At 45.3% G+C, this 19,010-nt stretch overlaps 4 protein-coding genes across 4 annotated transcripts in view; 2 read left to right on the top strand and 2 right to left on the bottom strand.

The window, feature by feature from the left end:
- Positions 1-3,384, bottom strand: part of LOC309562685 (uncharacterized protein) — a 30,117-nt gene extending 26,733 nt beyond the window's left edge. Inside the window, exon 1 of the mRNA XM_082266966.1 lies at positions 3,163-3,384. Within this exon, the coding sequence (XP_082123092.1) occupies positions 3,163-3,247 (85 nt within the window). The 5' untranslated portion in view covers positions 3,248-3,384. The remainder of the gene's footprint in view (positions 1-3,162) is intronic.
- Positions 1-8,119, bottom strand: part of LOC309563391 (uncharacterized protein) — a 134,833-nt gene extending 126,714 nt beyond the window's left edge. Inside the window, exons 1-3 of the mRNA XM_082267785.1 lie at positions 7,997-8,119; positions 4,183-4,330; positions 3,373-3,564 (exon numbers count right to left, since the gene is read on the bottom strand). Coding sequence (XP_082123911.1) covers positions 3,373-3,564; positions 4,183-4,278 — 288 coding nt within the window. The 5' untranslated portion in view covers positions 4,279-4,330; positions 7,997-8,119. The remainder of the gene's footprint in view (positions 1-3,372; positions 3,565-4,182; positions 4,331-7,996) is intronic.
- Positions 1-19,010, top strand: part of LOC309564371 (uncharacterized protein) — a gene marked incomplete at its 3' end in the record, with an annotated part of 548,195 nt that overhangs the window by 313,197 nt on the left and 215,988 nt on the right. The gene's annotated exons all lie outside the window — the stretch shown is intronic.
- LOC309562771 (uncharacterized protein) overlaps positions 1-19,010 on the top strand; it is a 379,789-nt gene that overhangs the window by 310,144 nt on the left and 50,635 nt on the right. The window lies entirely within an intron of this gene.

The raw sequence follows: 19,010 nt of genomic DNA, 5'->3' as shown, positions 1-19,010 counted from the left end.
TAATCAGATGTTCAGTCTGATTAATACAAAAGAGGTTAATTAACCGGGGTCCACTCGGCCTCTAGGTAAGTCATAAAGCATATCTGTGAAGAATCACAAACCAAACTATGTTCTGGATTTTCTCCTGTGTGGTATTCTATTGTGTTGTGTTGTATTGTATTCTATTGTATTGTACTGCATCAGGTTAACATTGTTCTGTGGTACGCTGACACCTAGTGGCTGTTTAGGGTCACTAAAACTTACTTATATGATTTATAGTGAAAAATGAATAGTGTTGGTCTTTCGCGCTAATAAAATGAATAAAGTGCTAATATGTAACAATCTTCTTAGAACTGCTGCAGCTTATAATAAAATAAATTCACCAAATTAGTGCAATAAATCAAAAAATATACACCAAGTTGCGCACCTTGGTGTATATTATTTACTTATATGATTTGTTTTTTTTCCTCTGCCCTCCCTTCTTGTTTAACCATTTGACCTCCGGAAGATTTACCCCACCTGACCAGGCCATTTTTTTTGATACGGCACTGCGTTAACTTTAACCAGTCCTGGACCGGAAGGCTTTGCCCCTTTAATGACCAGGCCATTTTTTGTGATTCGGCACTGCATTAATTTAACGGACAATTGCGCGGTCGTGCGACGCTGTACCTAAATAAAATTGATGTCCTTTTTTTCCAACAAACAGAGCTTTCTTTTGGTGGTATTTGATCACCTCTGCGACTTTTATTTTTTTCGCTATAAACAAAAAAAGAGCGACAATTCTGAAAAAAAAAAAAAAACAACTTTCTGCTATATAACATTCTCAGAAAAAAAAAATTTAAAATCCCAATTTTTTCATCCTTTTAGGCCAATTTGTATTCTGCTACATATTTTTGGTAAAAAAAAAAAAATCGTAATAAACGTATTTTGATTGGTTTGCGCAAAAGTTATCATATCTACAAACTAGGGGAAAGATTTTGTCATTTTTATTTATATTTTTACTAGTAATGGCGGCGATCTGCGATTTTTAGCGGGACTGCGACATTGCGGAGGACAGATCGGACCCCTAACTGACATTTTTTGACACTTTTGGGGGGACCAGTGACATTACTACAGTAATCAGTGCTAAATATATGCACTGTTACTGTAATGATGACACTGGCAGGGAAGGGGTTAACCCAGGGACGAGCAGAGGGTTAAGTGTGAGCCTAGGGGAGTGTTTTCTAACTATGGGGGCGTGGCTTGTGAAATGATCATAGAGACCTGTGTTCCTATATAGAAGGATCACCGGCGCCCTTTGATAATTTCAGAGAGAAGAACGGTCAGCTGTGTTTACAACAGCCGACCGTCCTCTCTCAGCGGGGAGCGATCGCGGGTGCCCTGCGTCAATCGCGGCCACCGGCCCCACGGATCGGCATCCCCGCTGCCTAGTGGGGGCGGGTGCGCGCCGCCGGCGTGCGCTCGCCCCCTAGCATCACGTGTGCGACCGACGTAGAGCTACGTCGGTTCGCGCAGGAGAGTCTGCCTGCCGCAGCAAAACTGCGGCGGGCGGTCGGGAAGTAAATAACTGACAATTGCGCAGTCATGCGACGCTGTACCCAAATGGAGAGTGCAAAATCTGGTGCAGCTGTGCATGGGAGCCAATCAGCTTCTAACTTCAGCTTCTTCAATTAACCACTTTAAGACCAGGCCTATTTTTGACACTTGTTGTTTACAAGCTAAAATCCTTTTTTTTTTTTTTTTGCTAGAAAACTACTTAGAACCCCCAAACATTATATATATCTTTTTTAGCAGAGACCCTAGAGAATAAAATGGAGATCATTGCAATATTTTTTTATCACACTGTATTTGCGCAGCGGTCTTCCAAATGCAATTTTTTTGGGAAGAAAATCATTTTTTGAATAAAAAAATAAGAAAACAGTAAAGTTAGCTGAAAATTTTTTCCATAATGTGAAAGATAATGTTATGCTGAGTAAATAGATACCCAATATGTCATGCTTCAAAATTGCTTGTGGAATGGCGACAAGCTTTGGTACTTAAAAATCCCCATAGGCAACATTTTAAACATTTCTACAGGTTACCAGCTTAGAGTTACAGAGGAGGTCTAGGGCTCAAATTATTGCTCTCACTCTAACGATCGCGGTGATATCTCACATGTGTGGTTTGAACACCGTTTACATATGTGGGCGCGACTTGCGTATGCGTTCGCTTCTGCGCGCGAGCTAATGGGGACGGGGGCGCTTTAATTTTTAATTTTTTCCTATTTATTTTATTTATTATTTTTTCTTTTTACAGTTTTTTATAAAAAAAAAAAAGTTTGATCATTTTTATTCCTATTACAAGGAATGTAAACATCCTTTGTAATAGAAATTGGCATGACAGGTCCTCTTTATTGTGAGATCTGGGGTCAAAAAGACCTCACAACTACACTAAAAAAAAAAGTGTTGAAAAAAAAATCGGCCTTTTAAACCGGTTTCTAGGCAACGATGTTTGACGACGCTCCGGTCCTCCAAGACCATAGAGTCGAGTGAGGGCCATCTTGCCCTCACTCGACTTCCTGTCTCAGAGGATCCGGGACCGGATTGTTTTCCCCGGTAAGCGGGGTAGACGGCCAGGATGCGGCGGGAGGGGCAGTTCTTCCGCCGCACCATAAGGGTGACCTTATCTGAAAGCCGGTCGCCCGCCGGCAGTAAGTGGTTAAGCTTTGAAAATAAAACTTGGAAGCTGATTGGTTTCTATGCAGAGCTGCACCAGATTTTGCACTCTTCAGTTTTAGTAAATCTCCCCCATTGTCTTCTTTCGCTTCAAAAGACTGGAGAAACATCCCCTATTATCTGAAGTAGAAATTGGATTCAACTTCTGTGTCTTATTTAAAAGTGAAACTGCCTGTGGATGCTGTCGAGTCAGCAGGTGAACATACTGTCTAAAAGGGTCTAAAAGAGTTATGTCAATGGATAAAGCAGCATTTGAAACAAAACACTATACCTGATCATCCTGAAGGATTTTGTGATCTAAATACCAGGAATACAGAGGACGGGGAGATCTCTCTGGTGGGTTCCCATTACTGGATCCATCTGTAGGAAACACACACACTGACTGAATACATTGTTTCTATGTGTTTATATCAGAGGATGTGTGTATCTAGGGGGATCCTCAATACAAGAAATTAATGTCTCCTGTTACCAGGTGATGTGAGGGGCGGCCGCTTCTCCATCATGGCGTCCTTGTAGAGGTCCTTGTGTCCTTCTATATACTCCCACTCCTCCATGGAGAAATAGACAGTGACATCCTGACACCTTATAGGAACCTGACACACACAATGATACAGTCACCATCCAGACACATCCCTTGTCTGTTACTGGATAATGTCCCAGAATTCCCGGCACCGCTCACCTCTCCTGTCAGCAGCTCAATCATCTTCTGGGTGACTTCTAGAATCTTCTTGTCTTTATATCTCTCAGGTATCAGGAAATGAGATACATCCACCATAAAGGGGTTCTGGCTCCTGCTCCATGCTCCTGGTACATAGGGATGGCCACCAGCTGTCATATGCTCAGTAGGTGTCTTCTTCACTACTTTGTAATCCTGTGTATGAAAAGATTGTCTTACTTTACATAATGAGAGAATGATTCACATCCCACATTTGTACAATATAGTCCTCCTGGATCATCACAATGAAAGTGATGTTACTGATAGTTTGTTTAGTAATCTCCTTGTCTTATTAACTGTGATGGGGTGAAGAAACTCTCCCAGAATCCTCCTCACCTCTCCGGTCAGGTCTGTGTTTTATTAATAGAGATAAGAGTGATGTCATGTGACCTCCCAGAATCCTCCTCATCTCTCCGGTCAGCTCTGTGTTTTATTAATAGAGATAAGAGTGATGTCATGTGACCTCCCAGAATCCTCCTCACCTCTCCGGTCAGCTCTGTGTTTTATTAATAGAGATAAGAGTGATGTCATGTGACCTCCCAGAATCCTCCTCACCTCTCCCGTCAGGTCTGTATTTTATAAATAGAGATAAGAATAATGTCATGTGACCTCCCAGAATCCTCCTCACCTCTCCCGTCAGGTCTGTATTTTATAAATAGAGATAAGAATAATGTCATGTGACCTCCCAGAATCCTCCTCACCTCTCCGGTCAGCTCTGTGTTTTATTAATAGAGATAAGAGTGATGTCATGTGACCTCCCAGAATCCTCCTCACCTCTCCGGTCAGCAGGTAGATGATCTCCAGGGTTAGATTTAATATCTTCTCAGTTATCGTTTTCCTTTGCTCCTCCAGTCTCTTAGGATCAGTCATAACTGAAGAACGGGACTCTGGTTCTCATGGAAGAATCTCCTGATGTTAAGGTCTGAAGAGAAAAAGGAAGGGTTTGACATAAACATAAAAATATACAATTGTTTAGCAACTAACACAATCGTTCCTGAAACAACTGTTTTCTCTGATTGCCTGTTCTTTAGGGTGGGTGTAAAGATATGAATTAGCTCAGTGGCTTGCTTTCCAGCATTAGAGCGGTGGATCCAAATATCACCAGAGATACTATTCACATAGAGTTTGTTCAGCTGGTTCTGAGGGCTTCCACTGTTTGCTTTGGTTTCCCCTCAAAAGCATAGAAGTAGTTTGGCACCTCACCAAGCTGTATTTGGTATAGGTGTGTTTGCAAACCTGTGCATTAGACAGTAACTCCATCGGACCTTAGACTCCCATTGGGCCTTAGATAGTAAGCTCCAATGGGACCTTAGACAGTAAGCTGCATGGAGACCAAAGACCATCAATGGACATTTGACAGCAAGCTCCACTAGGACGTTAGACCCCCCATGGACCTTAGACAGTAAGCTACTTTTGAACCTAAGGCCCCCAATAGACCTTAGAAAGGTACCTACATTGGGACCTTAGACCCCCAGTAAACCTTAGACAGGAAGCTCCAATGGGACCTTAGAACCCCCCAGTGCACCTGAGACATTAAGCTGCATCGAAACCTTAGATCTCCAGTGGACCTTTGAAAGCAAGCTCCACTAGGACCTTCAACCCCCAATGGACCTTAGACAGTATGCTACTTTGGGACCTTAGACCCCCAATGGACCTTAGGCAGTAAGCTCCAATGGGACCTTAGAACCCCAGTTGACCTTAGACAGTAAGCTTCATGGAGACTTAAGACCATTGACAGCAAGCTCCACAAGGACCTTTGACCCCCCCCAATTGGACCTTAGACAGTAAACTACTTTGGGACCTTAGGCCCCCAATGGACATTAGACAGTAAGCTACACTGGGACCTTATACGCCCAATAAAACTTAGATGGGACGCTACAATGGGACCTAAACCCCGCCCCCAGACAGAGTAAGCTCCATCAAGATCTTCAACCCCCAATGGACCTTTGACAGTAAGCTCCACTAGGACCTTCACCCCCCCCCCCCCACAATGGAACTTAGACAGTAAGCTACTTTGGGACCTTAGGCCACCAATGGACATTAGACAGTAAGCTACATTGGGACCTTAGACCCCCAATAAAACTTAGATAGGACGCTACAATGGGACCTTAGACCCCGCCCCCAGACAGAGTAAGCTCCATTAAGATCTTCAACCCCCAATGGACCTTTGACAGTAAGCTCCACTAGGACCTTCAACCCCCCCCCACAATGGAACTTAGACAGTAAGCTACTTTGGGACCTTAGGCCCCCAATGGACATTGGACAGTAAGCTACATTGGGAACTTAGACCCCCTCCTCCCCCCCAGTGAACCTGAGACAGTAAGCTCTATTGAGACCTTAGACCCCCAGTGGACCTCAGGTAGTATACTACTTTGGAACTTTAGACCCCCAGTGACTCCGAGACACTAGGCCCCATCAAGATCTTAGACCTTTGATAGTAAATTCAATTGGGACCTTAGCCAGCAAGTTCCAATGGGACATAGACCCCCAATGGACCTTAGACAGTACGTTCCAAAGGGACCTTAGACCCCCAATGGCCCTTTAGATTCAGGTAGACCATTAAGTGATTTTAATTACATTGGAGCAAAAAAAGACTTTCCTTTCTTTGGAATCAAATCCCTCTTTGAAAGAATAAATCACCTCTAACGTTGAGTGTCCTCCTTGGACCTTGTGGATATTGCTGCATTATATAAAACAATTAAACTTTAGAATGGGATGCCTTGAGACTGTCCATAATTTTTAAAGGAGTTGTAAAGTCAGGAATGCTTTTTTTATCTTAATGCATTCTATGCATTAAAATAAAAAGCCATCTGTATGTAGCAGCCCCCCCCCCCCAGCCCCTATAATACTTACCTGTGCCTTCTCTCTGTCCAGCAATGTCCACGAGTCCCTCAGCTGTCCTGGGACTCTCCCTCCTGATTGGCTGAGATACAGCAGCGGCGCCATTGGCTCCCGCTGCTGTCAATCAAATTCAGTTACCTATCAGGGGAGAGAGGGGGGCGGACTCGAACGGCAGCTCCGTTTCTGAATGGACAGACGGAACTGCAGCTCAGCTCGAGTTCCCCCATAGCAAACTACTTGCTGTGGGGGCACTCAAAAGGAGGGAGGGGCCAGGAACAGGGACAAGGGACCAGAGAAGAGAGGATCGAGGCTGCTCTGTACAAAACCAACTGCACAGAGGAGGTAAGTATAACATGTTTGTTATTTAAAAAAAAGAAAAAAAAACAAGACTTTACATAATTTTTAAAGGCTGCCTTGACTGAAAAAAAGGTTGAGAAACACTGCCCTAAGGTTCCTCCAGAGGTTGCTGTGGGTTCCTTAAACAATGAGCAATTTCTACCTCTCAGATAAGTTCCCAATGACACCATTGATCTTTTTAACTATCTACAAGAGGGTGATTCTTCTCAATGACCACAAGTGTAAAGAACATTCTTCCTTAACCAGGGTTCCTTCGAACCCCAAGGTTCCTCCAGAGGTTTGTAGGGGTTACTTGAGCTATGGGCAATTTCTGCCTCTCAGATAAGTTCCCAATGACACCATTGATCTTTTTTAACTATCTGTAAGGGGGTAATTCTTCCCAATGACCCCAAGCATAAGGAGCATTCTTCCTCAACCAGGGTTCCATTGAGCCCTAAGGTTCCTCCCAATGTTTCTAGGGGTTCCTTGAGCAATGAGCAATTGCTGCCTCTCAGATAAGTTCCCACTGACACCATTGATCTTTTTTACTATCTGTAAGTGGGGAAATTCTTCCCAATAACCCCAAGTGTAAGGAATATTCTTACTCAACCAGGGTTCCATTGAACCCTAAGCATCTTACAGAGATTTGTAGGGGTTCCTTGAGCAATAAACAATTGCTGCCTCTCAGATAAGTTTCCACTGATATAACCGATCCTATTCAATTATCTGTAAGGGGGTAATTCTTCCCAATGACCCCCAACTGTAAGGAGCATTCTTACTCAACCAGGGTTCATCCCGAGGTTTCTAGGGGTTCCTGCAGTAAGTTCTGCCTCTCAGATAAGTTCCCACTGACACCACTGATCTTTTTAGCGATCTTTAAGGAGGTAACTCTTCCCAATGGCCACAAGTGTAAGGAGCATTCTTCCCACTGACTATCACACTAATGCATCATTAACTGTAGATATAGTCAGTCAGTTTTAGCAACAGTGAGACCGGTTATTTCAAGAGTTCCTCTGTGTTGAAAAAGGCCCGTTATTTTTTTGCGCAATAGTTCTTCACGGTCCACGTAACTGGGGGCATGGCGGGGCTGTGTCCTTTGACTACATACATTGTACTACAATATGTACGTCTTTCATATCTCAGAAGGTTAGGAGGCATCTGGTTGGCCATCATTTACGGTGAACGATGCATGTGGCAGATATCATTGCTACAACGTTGCCACCGGATGGACCGTCAAATTGCAGCATTTGTGTCGCGGGAGACAGCAATCTGTATTCACAAAGGTGAAAGGAGGTCACTGCAAACACACCAGATCTAGCGAATGGCAAGCTACGCCGCCTCCGATGCCCCTGTTCACCCCACCTGCATAAAATATCAACCTGAATTCTACAGATATAAATAATATTCATACCTGTTCCAGGATGTTCAGCTCATTCCATGTAAATACAGGATGCCCCTGTAGAATTAAATAAACAATTGGCAGAGCAAGAATTCTGCCAGCTGTGGTTCTTGTCTCAATTGTACTATTTCCTGGTAGACCACAACAAAATGGCCGTTGCTCCAGTCTTTTTTTTTTTTTTGCACAAGATGCACTACGGAAAAATGACCGCTGATTCTATAGCTACTCTGTATGTGCACACTACCTGTAGTACATAGCCGTCCACCAGCAGAGGGCGCAGGTCGGCGCTCTCGATCTCTAATGTACAGCAGTACAGCAGTCCACCAGTACAGGGCGCAGGTCGGAGCTCTCGATCTGCAATACACAGACGTCCACCAGCAGAGGGCGCAGGTCGGCGCTCTCGATCTGTAATGTACAGCAGTCCGCCAGCACAGGGCGCAGGTAGGAGCTCCCGATCTGCAATACACGGACGACCACCAGCAGAGGGCGCAGGTCGGCGCTCTCGATCTGTAATGTACCGCACTCCACCAGCACAGGGCGCAGGAAGGAGCTCCCGATCTGCAATACACGGACGTCCACCAGCAGAGGGCGCAGGTCGGCGCTCTCGATCTGTAATGTACCGCACTCCACCAGCACAGGGCGCAGGTAGGAGCTCCCGATCTGCAATACACGGACGTCCACCAGCAGAGGGCGCAGGTCGGCGGTCTCCTATATTATAAGGCGCGTTGTGTGCTAATGAGCTCATAATTATTAATTAACACTAATTAATCACTTAAGGACCGGAAAGGTTTTACCCTCTTAATTACAAGGCCATTTTTTGGCGTACGGCACTGCAATGTTTTAACTGACAATTGCGCGGTCGTGCGACACTGTACCCAAATAAAATTGATATCCCCTTTTCCCACAAATAGAGCTTTCTTTTGGTGGTATTTGATCACCTGTGCGTTTTTTATTTTTTTGCGACATAAACAAAAAAGAGCGACAATTCCGAAAAAAAACAAAACAATATTTTTTACTTTCTACTATAAAAGATATCAATAAAAAAAAAAATTACAACATTTTGCGCAAAAGTTATCACGTCTACAAACTAGGGGAAAGATGTAATTTTTATTTTTATTTTTTTACTAGTAATGGCGGCGATCTGCGATTTTTAGCAGGACTGCGACATTGCGGCGGACAGATCGGACCCCTAACTGACATTTTTGACACTTTTGGGGGGACCAGTGACATAACTACACAGACACATGTATATATGCACACATACAGACACATGTACACACACACACACACATACAGACACACGTGTACACACAGACACATGTACAAACACATATGAACACGCACGCGTGCGCACACACATATAAAGCAATTTTAAAATGTTCTAGCACAGTACCTTTTTCTCATTCAGCCGGGTACTGCACTGTAGGGGGAAGCAGAGAGCACAGCACACTCCTTTCTCCCTTTATTTTCACTTTTGAAGCTGACGAGCTCCCTCGCAGTGCCGATGTACAGTTTGGCGGAGGATCCGGAGATAGGGCTCAATTGACAGCCCTTCTCTCCCTCTATTCCGCGGCACACCTCAGGACCTCTGGCGGCACACCAGTGTGCCGAGGCACACTGGTTGAAAAAGGCTGCCTTAGACCATTCAGAGTAAGAATCATTAACCACTACTCTCTGAATTCTATCTTTTAGCCAGTTTTCTATCCATTTACCAACTGATCTTTCCAAGGCTGTAGACTTTACCTTACACTTTAGCCGTGTGTGGGGAACCGTGTCAAACGCTTTTGCAAAATCCAAGTATACTACGTCCACAGCCACCCCTCTTTCCAAGTATACTATGTCCACAGCCACCCCTCTGTCCAAGTATACCACGTCCACAGCCACCCCTCTGTCCAAGAATACTACGTCCACAGCCACCCCTCTGTCCAAGTATACCATGTCCACAGCCACCCCTCTGTCCAAGTATACCACATCCACAGCCACCCCTCTGTCCAAGTATACTATGTCCACAGCCACCCCTCTGTCCAAGTATACCACGTCCACAGCCACCCCTCTGTCCAAGAATACTACATCCACAGCCACCCCTCTGTCCAAGTATACCACGTCCACAGCCACCCCTCTGTCCAAGAATACCATGTCCACAGCCACCCCTCTGTCCAAGTATACTACGTCCACAGCCACCCCTCTGTCCAAGTATACTACGTCCACAGCCACCCCTCTGTCCAAGTATACTACGTCCACAGCCACCCCTCTGTCCAAGTATACCACGTCCACAGCCACCCCTCTGTCCAAGAATACTACGTCCACAGCCACCCCTCTGTCCAAGTATACTACGTCCACAGCCACCCCTTCGTCCAAGTATACCACGTCCACAGCCACCCCTCCGTCCAAGTATACCACGTCCACAGCCACCCCTCTGTCCAAGTATACTACGTCCACAGCCACCCCTCTGTCCAAGTATACCACATCCACAGCCACCCCTCAGTCCAAGGTTTTACTTACCTCCGCATAAAAAGAAATCAGGTTTGTTTGACAACTTCTGTCTTTCATGAATCCATGCTGTCTGTTGCCTAAAATATTTTTTTCCAGCAAGAACTCCTCTATGTGGTCTTTTACTAAACTCTCCAATATCTTCCCGACTATAGAAGTTAAACGAACAGGTCTATAGTTACTTGGCAAAGACTTTGATCCCTTCTTAAATATAGGCACCACATTGGCCATACGCCAATCCAGCTGTACTATTCCAGTCCTCAACGAGTCCCTAAAAATTAGAAATGCCTCGCCCTGCCTCGGGGGGGGGGGGGTGTGTACCAGACCTACCATTCAGGAATCCCCGGGAGAGATTCCTTCTCTCATCTACTGAAGACACCTTCTCTTCATTTGGACTACTGCAGGGATACTGATCACTTCTACATTAATATTACGCCCTCTAGGGACCACCCGGGATCCTCATGGGAACCATTGGGAGATACCCACGTTTTTGATACTGTGACACTACACATATTAATCCTGCGCAGTATAACCAGATCGTCACCAATCTGTGAGTCCATTCCCTGCCCTCGGGTCTTGGCAACAGTCTTCCATGTTAGTTGCAGCACCTCTCTTCTTGACGTGCGACAACCTTTTAGACGTGGCTACATACGTGCTTTTGAGCAATAGGAGTGAGATGAATTTCCATTGACCTTTGAGAAAGGTCATGCCCGAAACACGTCAGGTCTCTATATGGAACTCTCACGCCTCTCACCTGTTCTCCAATAGTGATGTAACTTTATAGCCACATGTATTCAATTTGTCATTGTTTTCGTTTTTAAAATTCTTTTCTACTATGTATCACTTTGTTGTTACAATTGCAGTTTAATAAATTTCTCTTTTATGATAATTTGAGTATATCTCTTTGATGGGTGATTGCCTTTAAAGTCCCGCTCCTAGGGGAACCCAATTATTTTGTTGAATATGCTATTAGGGATGTTGGCAATACCCATCTAGACTCCAAGATCTGAACAAACAATATACTAAAAATTAGAAACAAAGGCTATGAAATGACAGAGCTCAATTCCTTTAGGATGCAATCTGGTCCAGATGCTTTATCCACTTTTATTCTGTCTAAATATTTCTGGACCATATCACTTTTGAGCCATTGTGGATCATTTGGAGCTGTGTCACTGCCACCCCCATATGGTCATGCGTTCCTCCATGCTCCTATACACAGAGCTGAAGAAAGTATTTAAAAGAGAAGTATGGGGTGTGGGCTATTTTTCAAATTTATACTTACCTTGGTGAATGCCGCATGGTACGATGCTGCATCTGTCCCCTGGCCCCTCTGCACTGAGAACCGAGCGATTGAACACCGCCGATCCCTCGGTTCTCACAGCTCCCTGAGCAGAGAGCTGCTGAAGGTGTGGTTGGAGACTTGGGGCATGCTCAAGTGTAGTTGAAGTCTGTGAACATACTTTGGTGTGCTTGGATACTGGTAACCTGTTTTAGTGTGGATAGAGACTGTGGAGATGCTCAGATGTGGTTAGAGCGCAGAGAAAAATTCAGGTATGATTGGAGCCCAAAGACATGCTCAGGTGTGGTTGGAGACTGTGGACATGCTCAGGTGTGGTTGGAGACTAGGGACATGCACAGGTGTGGTTGGAACTCAAAGATATGCTCAGGTGTGGTTGGAGTTCAAACGTGGTTTGAGACTGTAGAAATGCTCAGGTATGTTAGGAACACTGAGGTGTGCTCAGGTGTGGTTGGAGACTAAGGACATGAACAGGTGTGGTTGGAGACTAGGGACATGCACAGCTGTGGTTGGAACTCAAAGATATGCTCAGGTGTGGTTGGAGCTCAGACGTGGTTTGAGACTGTAGAAATGCTTAGGTATGTTAGGAACACTGAGGTGTGCTCAGGTGTGGTTGGAGACTAAGGACATGAACAGGTGTGGTTGGAACTCAGAGATATGAAAAGATGTGGTTGGAGACTTGGGACATACTCAAGTGTGGTTGAAGACTGTGAACATGCTTAGGTATGGTTGGATACTGGTTTTAGTATGGATTGAGACTGTGGAGATTCTCAGGTGTCGTTAGAGCTGAGAGATAATTTCAGGTATGATTGGAGCCCAGAGACATGCTCAGGTGTGGTTAGAGACTGTGGACATGCTCAGGTGTGGTTGGAGACTGTGGACATGCTCAGGTGTGGTTGGAGACTAGGAACATGCACAGGTGTGGTTGGAACTCAAAGATATGCTCAGGTGTGGTTGGAGCTCAGACGTGGTTTGAGACTGTAGAAATGCTCAGGTATTTTAGGAACACTGAGGTGTGGTTAGAGCTGAGAGATAATTTCAGGTATGATTGGAGCCCAGAGATATGAAAAGATGTGGTTGGAGACTGTGGACATGCTCAGGTGTGGTTGGAGACTGTGGACATGCTCAGGTGTGGTTGGAACTCAAAGATATGCTCAGGTGTGGTTGGAGCTCAGAAGTGGTTTGAGACTGTAGAAATGCTCAGGTATTTTAGGAACACTGAGGTGTGCTCAGGTGTGGTTGGAGACTAAGGACATGAACAGATGTGGTTGGAACTCAGAGATATGAAAAGATGTGGTTGGAGACTTGGGACATGCTCAAGAGTGGATGAAGACTGTGAACATGCTTAGGTATGGTTGGATACTGGTAACCGGTTTGGGCGTGGATTGAAACTGTTGATATGCTCAGGTGTAGTTGGAGCTCAGAGATATTTTCAGGTGTAATTGGAGTTTGGAGATATGCTCAGGTTTGGTTGGAGATTGAGGACATACTCGGGTGTGGAAAGAGCCTAAAGGCCCGTACACACGATAAGAAAATCTGAAGGGAAATTTCGTCCGACGACCGATCTGCCGATTTTTGGATTGTTAGTATGGTGCTTTCGACAGCCGACTCCGACCTTTCGGCTGACAAAATCCTGATGTGCAGGCTATAAAATTTTTGTTGTCCGTAATACAACGTCCGATTTTCGTCTCATTAGTACAGATTTAGACGGAAAAAAATCTTAAGAGCAAGACTAGGCATGCTCAGAGACGAAAGAACACATAGAAAGCAATCCAACACATGACATCACTTCTGAAGTAGAATTCTGTCGTACGGGAAAATTCATATGAAAAAAAACCTCTTCACTTTCCACATCAGACTAGCATGCCACAAAAAACGGACGACCGATCTTTCGATAATCTGATCGTGTGTACGGGGCTTAAGAGTTATGCTTGTGAGACTGGGGACATACTCAAGTATGACTGGAGATTGAAGACATTCTACAGACAGACTGAGATCAAATAGGAGACTGTTAGAGATCCATGCCATTGCTCTGCCACTGCTAGCTTACAGGGCCTCAAGGCTGCACAACAAGTTCCAAAGGGCCCAGAGACACATCCTAGCATTTATCTCTATGCACCAGCTCACCACACCCCCCCCCCTCCTGACTTTTGCCCAGTGATGGGCATTAAAGTAGGTTTATTTTGTAGGCAACCAATGGTGTGAGCAAGGAATCAATATTATAAAAAAAAACTAGACAACTTAATACAGAAGAGGTTGACATTTTAGTGCCTCGGGCAGTAGGGATGTTTGGAATTACAGACGTTAGCCTATTGAAAATGTAAGGGAGATGCTATAAAATCAGTCAAAAAAATCAAAAAGAATAGAGAGATAGAAATAGCAGATAAAAATGTTCAGTCTGGGTGGGTGCAGATAGACAGACAAAACCTTGAAGTTTGTTAAACATCTTGATAGGACCTCTCTGCAGTTTTTCTCATCTCTGTATCCCTCCTCCATGATCCTCCATGAAGGTTTCTTCAGCTTAGCAGGGCAAAGAGAGTCTTCAAGGGTTAAAAAAAAAAAAACACCCAGCATCCACATACCCTAAACTAACATTTTCGAGAGGAGTGATCCCTTGGGTTGTCCAAAAAAAAAAAACCCCAATAAATATGACCTTGTGGGCAGGGCCTGCAGGTAGGGGTACCTTTTGCGCAGTGTGTTTATCTGGTCATGTCCAGGACTAGGTGGAGACTCTGACCCACTCCACCAGTACAGCGTACCTCTATTACCTCACTCCCAGTAACAGAATGGGGTACTTCCGTGCACCTAGCGCGCACCTAATGCGTGCACTTATTAACTCCTTCACTTCCTGGACCTTGTGATCAGGCTTTAGATCTCGGTAACGCAAGCTCAGATCCAGTTACTACTGGACACCGACCACCAGGGAGGGAGCCAGGCATTGACCCTCTTCGCTATCGGAGGTCCTGTCACCTTACCAGGTATCATGCCTAATGACTGGTTGCTTGTAGCTTTTGCCTTTACTTGGTTACCCATAGCAACTATACTTCTCTTGTTACATGTCTTGCTAAGTCAACCCTTTTGTTACTTCATACCCCATAGTGCTTTACAGACCCAGGTTCTTTAGATTCACCAGAACCAACATGTACCAATTTAAATAACTTCAGACCAGGCTCATTATTGGTTATTGTGACTTTACTGAAGAAGTGTGGCATACCAGTTCAATATGAACAACATCTTTCCCCTAATTCTAACTATAGTAGTGTGGCTGCCCAGGCATACCTCTGTGAAATGAGAGTCCATTATGGCATTGTTCATGACTTGGATGTACTCAAAAGTCCTGGTGTCCTCACCAGCAATCCTGATTCAGTGAACAGAACCGACCAATACAGGAGGAAGAACCAAGAACCCTGGACCTCAGCCTTCCCCCTTTTTATAGTACAGGTGGGCTGTCTAGGACCAATAAGTCCGGGAACTGACTCTGCAACAGTTAACCCTTACCCCAGCCCGGGCCAGCCGCTATTTTACTAGTAATAATACATCAATAAAACCAGCCTACAATTTTTACTGAAGAAGTGTGGCATACCAGTTCAATATGAACAACATCTTTCCCCTAATTCTAACTATAGTAATGTGGCTGCCCAGGCATACCTCTGTGAAATGAGAGTCCATTATGGCATTGTTCATGACTTGGATGTACTCAAAAGTCCTGGTGTCCTCACCAGCAATCCTGATTCAGTGAACAGAACCGACCAATACAGGAGGAAGAACCAAGAGCCCTAGACCTAAGCCTTCCCCCTTTTTAAAATACAGGTGGGCTGTCTAGGAATGAGTCTGCAACAGTTAACCCTTACCCCAGCATGGGCCAGCCGCTATTTTACAGGTAGTTCACTAGTAAGAATACATCAATAAAACCAGCCTACAATCTTTACTGAAGAAGTGTGGCATACCAGTTCAATATGAACAACATCTTTCCCCAAATTCTAACTATAGTAGTGTGGCTGCCCAGGCATACCTCTGTGAAATGAGAGTCCATTATGGCATTGCTCATGACTTGGATGTACTCAAATGTCCTGGTGTCCTCACCATCAATCCTGATTCAGTAAACAGAACCGACCAATAAAGGAGGAAGAACCAAGAGCCCTGGACCTCAGCCTTCCCCCTTATTATAGTACAGGTGGGCTGTCTAGGACCGATAAGTCCGGGAACTGATTCTGCAACAGATAACCCTTACCCCAGCTTGGGCCAGCCACTATTTCTCTAGTAATAATACATCAATAAATCAAGCCTACAACCAACTTCCTTCCAAATTTACAAACAGAATTAAATATGAAATGTAAAGAGGCCCATACAAATTACTCAGCTGCTATATCCTAATGTTGGAAGCTCTGTCCTCCAGTGGGAATTGAGGTGTGCCATCAAAGAAGTTCTCTTTACAAACCGTTTTCCGCACTCAGAACACGGATATGGGCGATCCCCCGTGTGAGTCCTCTGATGCAACATAAGAGTCCCCCTCTGAATGAAACACTTTCCGCATTCTAAGCACGAGAACGGTTTCTCTCCGGTGTGGAGCTTTTTATGCCGGACCATAGATGATTTGCGGGAGAAGAGTTCGCCACAGTCAGAACAGGAAAACGGCTTCACTCCTGTATGAATCCTCAGATGTGCGGAAAGATTCCCTGACTGGGCGAAACACTTGCCGCATTCTGGACAAGAAAAGGGCTTCTCGGACGTATGGATCCTCTGGTGAATGAAGAAAGTGGATTTGTCGGCAAAGCTCTTCCCGCATTGTGAACATGAATACGGCTTCACACTGCTGTGGAGTTTCTCGTGTGTACTGAGAGACGACTTCCGAGTAAAACACTTCCCACAATCGGAACAAGAATATAGCTTCACTGCCGCGTGACCAACTTCGTGTTTTTTAAGGTCTGCTTTATGGGAAAAACTTTTTCCACACTGCGTACATGAAAACAGCTCGCCACTCGGGTTCTGGTGTGAGATGAATTTTGCTCTCTCTAAGCATTCGGTATACTCAGAGTACAGGACCATCTCAGTCACTCCATTGGTTGTGTGAGGTGTGGGGAATGAGGCATCAGGATAGTGTTCCTCATGTAAGGAGAGATCAGATGAAGGATCGTCAATGTTAAGTACTGGATGGGCATTTACAGGAATTTGGTGTTCTGAAGAGTCATATGTGACTTCATTATCCTCAATTACAACATCGGAAGAGATGGTCAGATAATTCTCCATAGGGTTCCTTTTATACTGTCCATCTGGAGGAAATGAAAGACAGAAGGGAAACAGTTCAAGAAAAAACAAGCCTTATTCAACCTTTATACCCCAGGAGCACCTCTCTTGCAGCTGCAGCACCCCCTAGTCGGCAGCAGAGAGAAGGAAAAAACTTCTCCTCCGGATCCTGCGGTTTTCCATGCAGTCCTGGAGAGTTGAGTCTCTCGCCTCTGTCTCATCAGTTGGCAGCAGAGAGGAGGACAGAACTCCCCATCCTATCCTGCGTTCCTCCATGCAGTCGTGGAGAGGCTTGTCTCTCTCCCCCAACCCCAGCAGTCGGTAGCAGAGAGGAGGACAGAACTCCTCCTTCAGATCCTGCAGTTCTCTATGCAGTCCCAGAGAGGCGAGTCTCTCGTCTCTGTCTCATTAGTCGGCAGCAGAGAGGACGACAGAACTCCCCAGCCCGATCCTGCATTCCTCCATGCAGTCATGGAGAGGCATGTCCCCCCCCCCCCCTTCAGCAGTCGGCAGCAAACAAGATTGGAACTCTTTATACAGATCCTGTGCAGCCCCAGCAACCCCCCTCGGCTCCACCTCCCCTGGTTTCAGCATTCAGCTTCTGACTCCAGCCCTCCTCTGCTCCTTCTCCCGAAACTACACTTTCTGCTTCCAAGCTCTGTCTCCAGCTTCTTCCTGGCAGCAGTGCAAGGTAAGGGGGGTGCACTGTGATATAAGGAAGGATGCAGGACTCAACTTCTGATGGTGGGGAGGCTCTTGACATCTAGTGTAAGGTAGGGGGGGTGCTTTGGACATCTAGTCTTATAGATACAACCGGCACTTTGAGGGCAACCATAATGCCGATGCTGCCCACATCTAAATTGAGTTTGACATCCCTGCCCCAGAGGAACCCTTGTGTCAGGACCTGAAACACTTGTTGGTGGCAGTGTGGTTCCCTGGGTGAAGGGGTTGTAATTCCAGTGTCCACCAGCAGGTGTCTCCAAGCAGAGAGCAGATCCCCGTATTCCGTTTCCACCTGATGTTGGCTTCTAGGAGACACCCGCTGGTGTACACTGGAATTACAACACTTCACCCAGGGAACCACGGTGCCACCAGAAGGTGATCCAGGTCCTGACATAAGGGTCCCTCTGAGGCATAAAGGTTGAAACCAGCAGGTGATCCAGGTCCTGACACCTTGGAACTATTTTCAGATCGAAGGGAACCCCTGCTATATTTAATTCATTGGGTGTCAGTGGGAAGAAGGTACCTTAGATTGATGGTCAGGGGGCAGAATGCCCCTATTAAAGTGGTGGTCAGAATGACATTCTGGCAAGTATTAAATGGCGTTGGTAGCAGGATTATCCAGATGCTTTTAGATGGGAGGTCAATCAGTCACACCCAAGGAACCTCTAGCAACCTCTGGGGGAACCCTGGATGAGAATGGCTGAGCTAAACCAATATCAGGTTGTAAGACTGCTTTGCTTCCTGCCCTTTGTCATGCAAGTTTGGAACTTGAGGAGATACATGGCTTTCTAATAAAGTGCAATACCCATCCAAAGTAAAGTCCAAGAGATACTGGCTACTGAATGGCCATGCATTGTACACCTGATGCCATTTTGTACTGCATGGTACGAGCACATCCATAACAGCAATCGCCAATGACTGCTAGGTCTTCTTGCCCAATTTACTTGTATATAGCCAGTTTTGATGGCTCCACACTAAGCACCAGAGATTGGGAAGAGGTTATGGAGAATGGTTCCCTTTTTTTTGTTGGTGAGGAGGAGAGTCAGAGACTATCCGAGGTTGGGATTCTTTTCTGGATTTAGTGTTTATTACTTCAGAGGACTATCAGAGGTTGGAACTCTTCTCTGGATTTAGTGTTTATTACTTACCTGTGCTAATCTCTGGAGGAGCTTCCTCCTCTTTACATGCCTCATAACCCATCTCATATGGCTCGCTTGCTTCCTCTTTAAAATGAATTGGATCCTCATCCTGTGCAACACAACGCAATATTAT

The sequence above is a fragment of the Pelophylax lessonae genome (assembly GCF_965119305.1).
Source record: "Pelophylax lessonae genome assembly, chromosome: 9".
Lineage (NCBI taxonomy): Eukaryota > Metazoa > Chordata > Amphibia > Anura > Ranidae > Pelophylax > Pelophylax lessonae.
The sequence above is the reverse complement of the archived record's forward strand: the minus strand, read 5'-3'. Positions and strand labels throughout refer to the sequence as shown.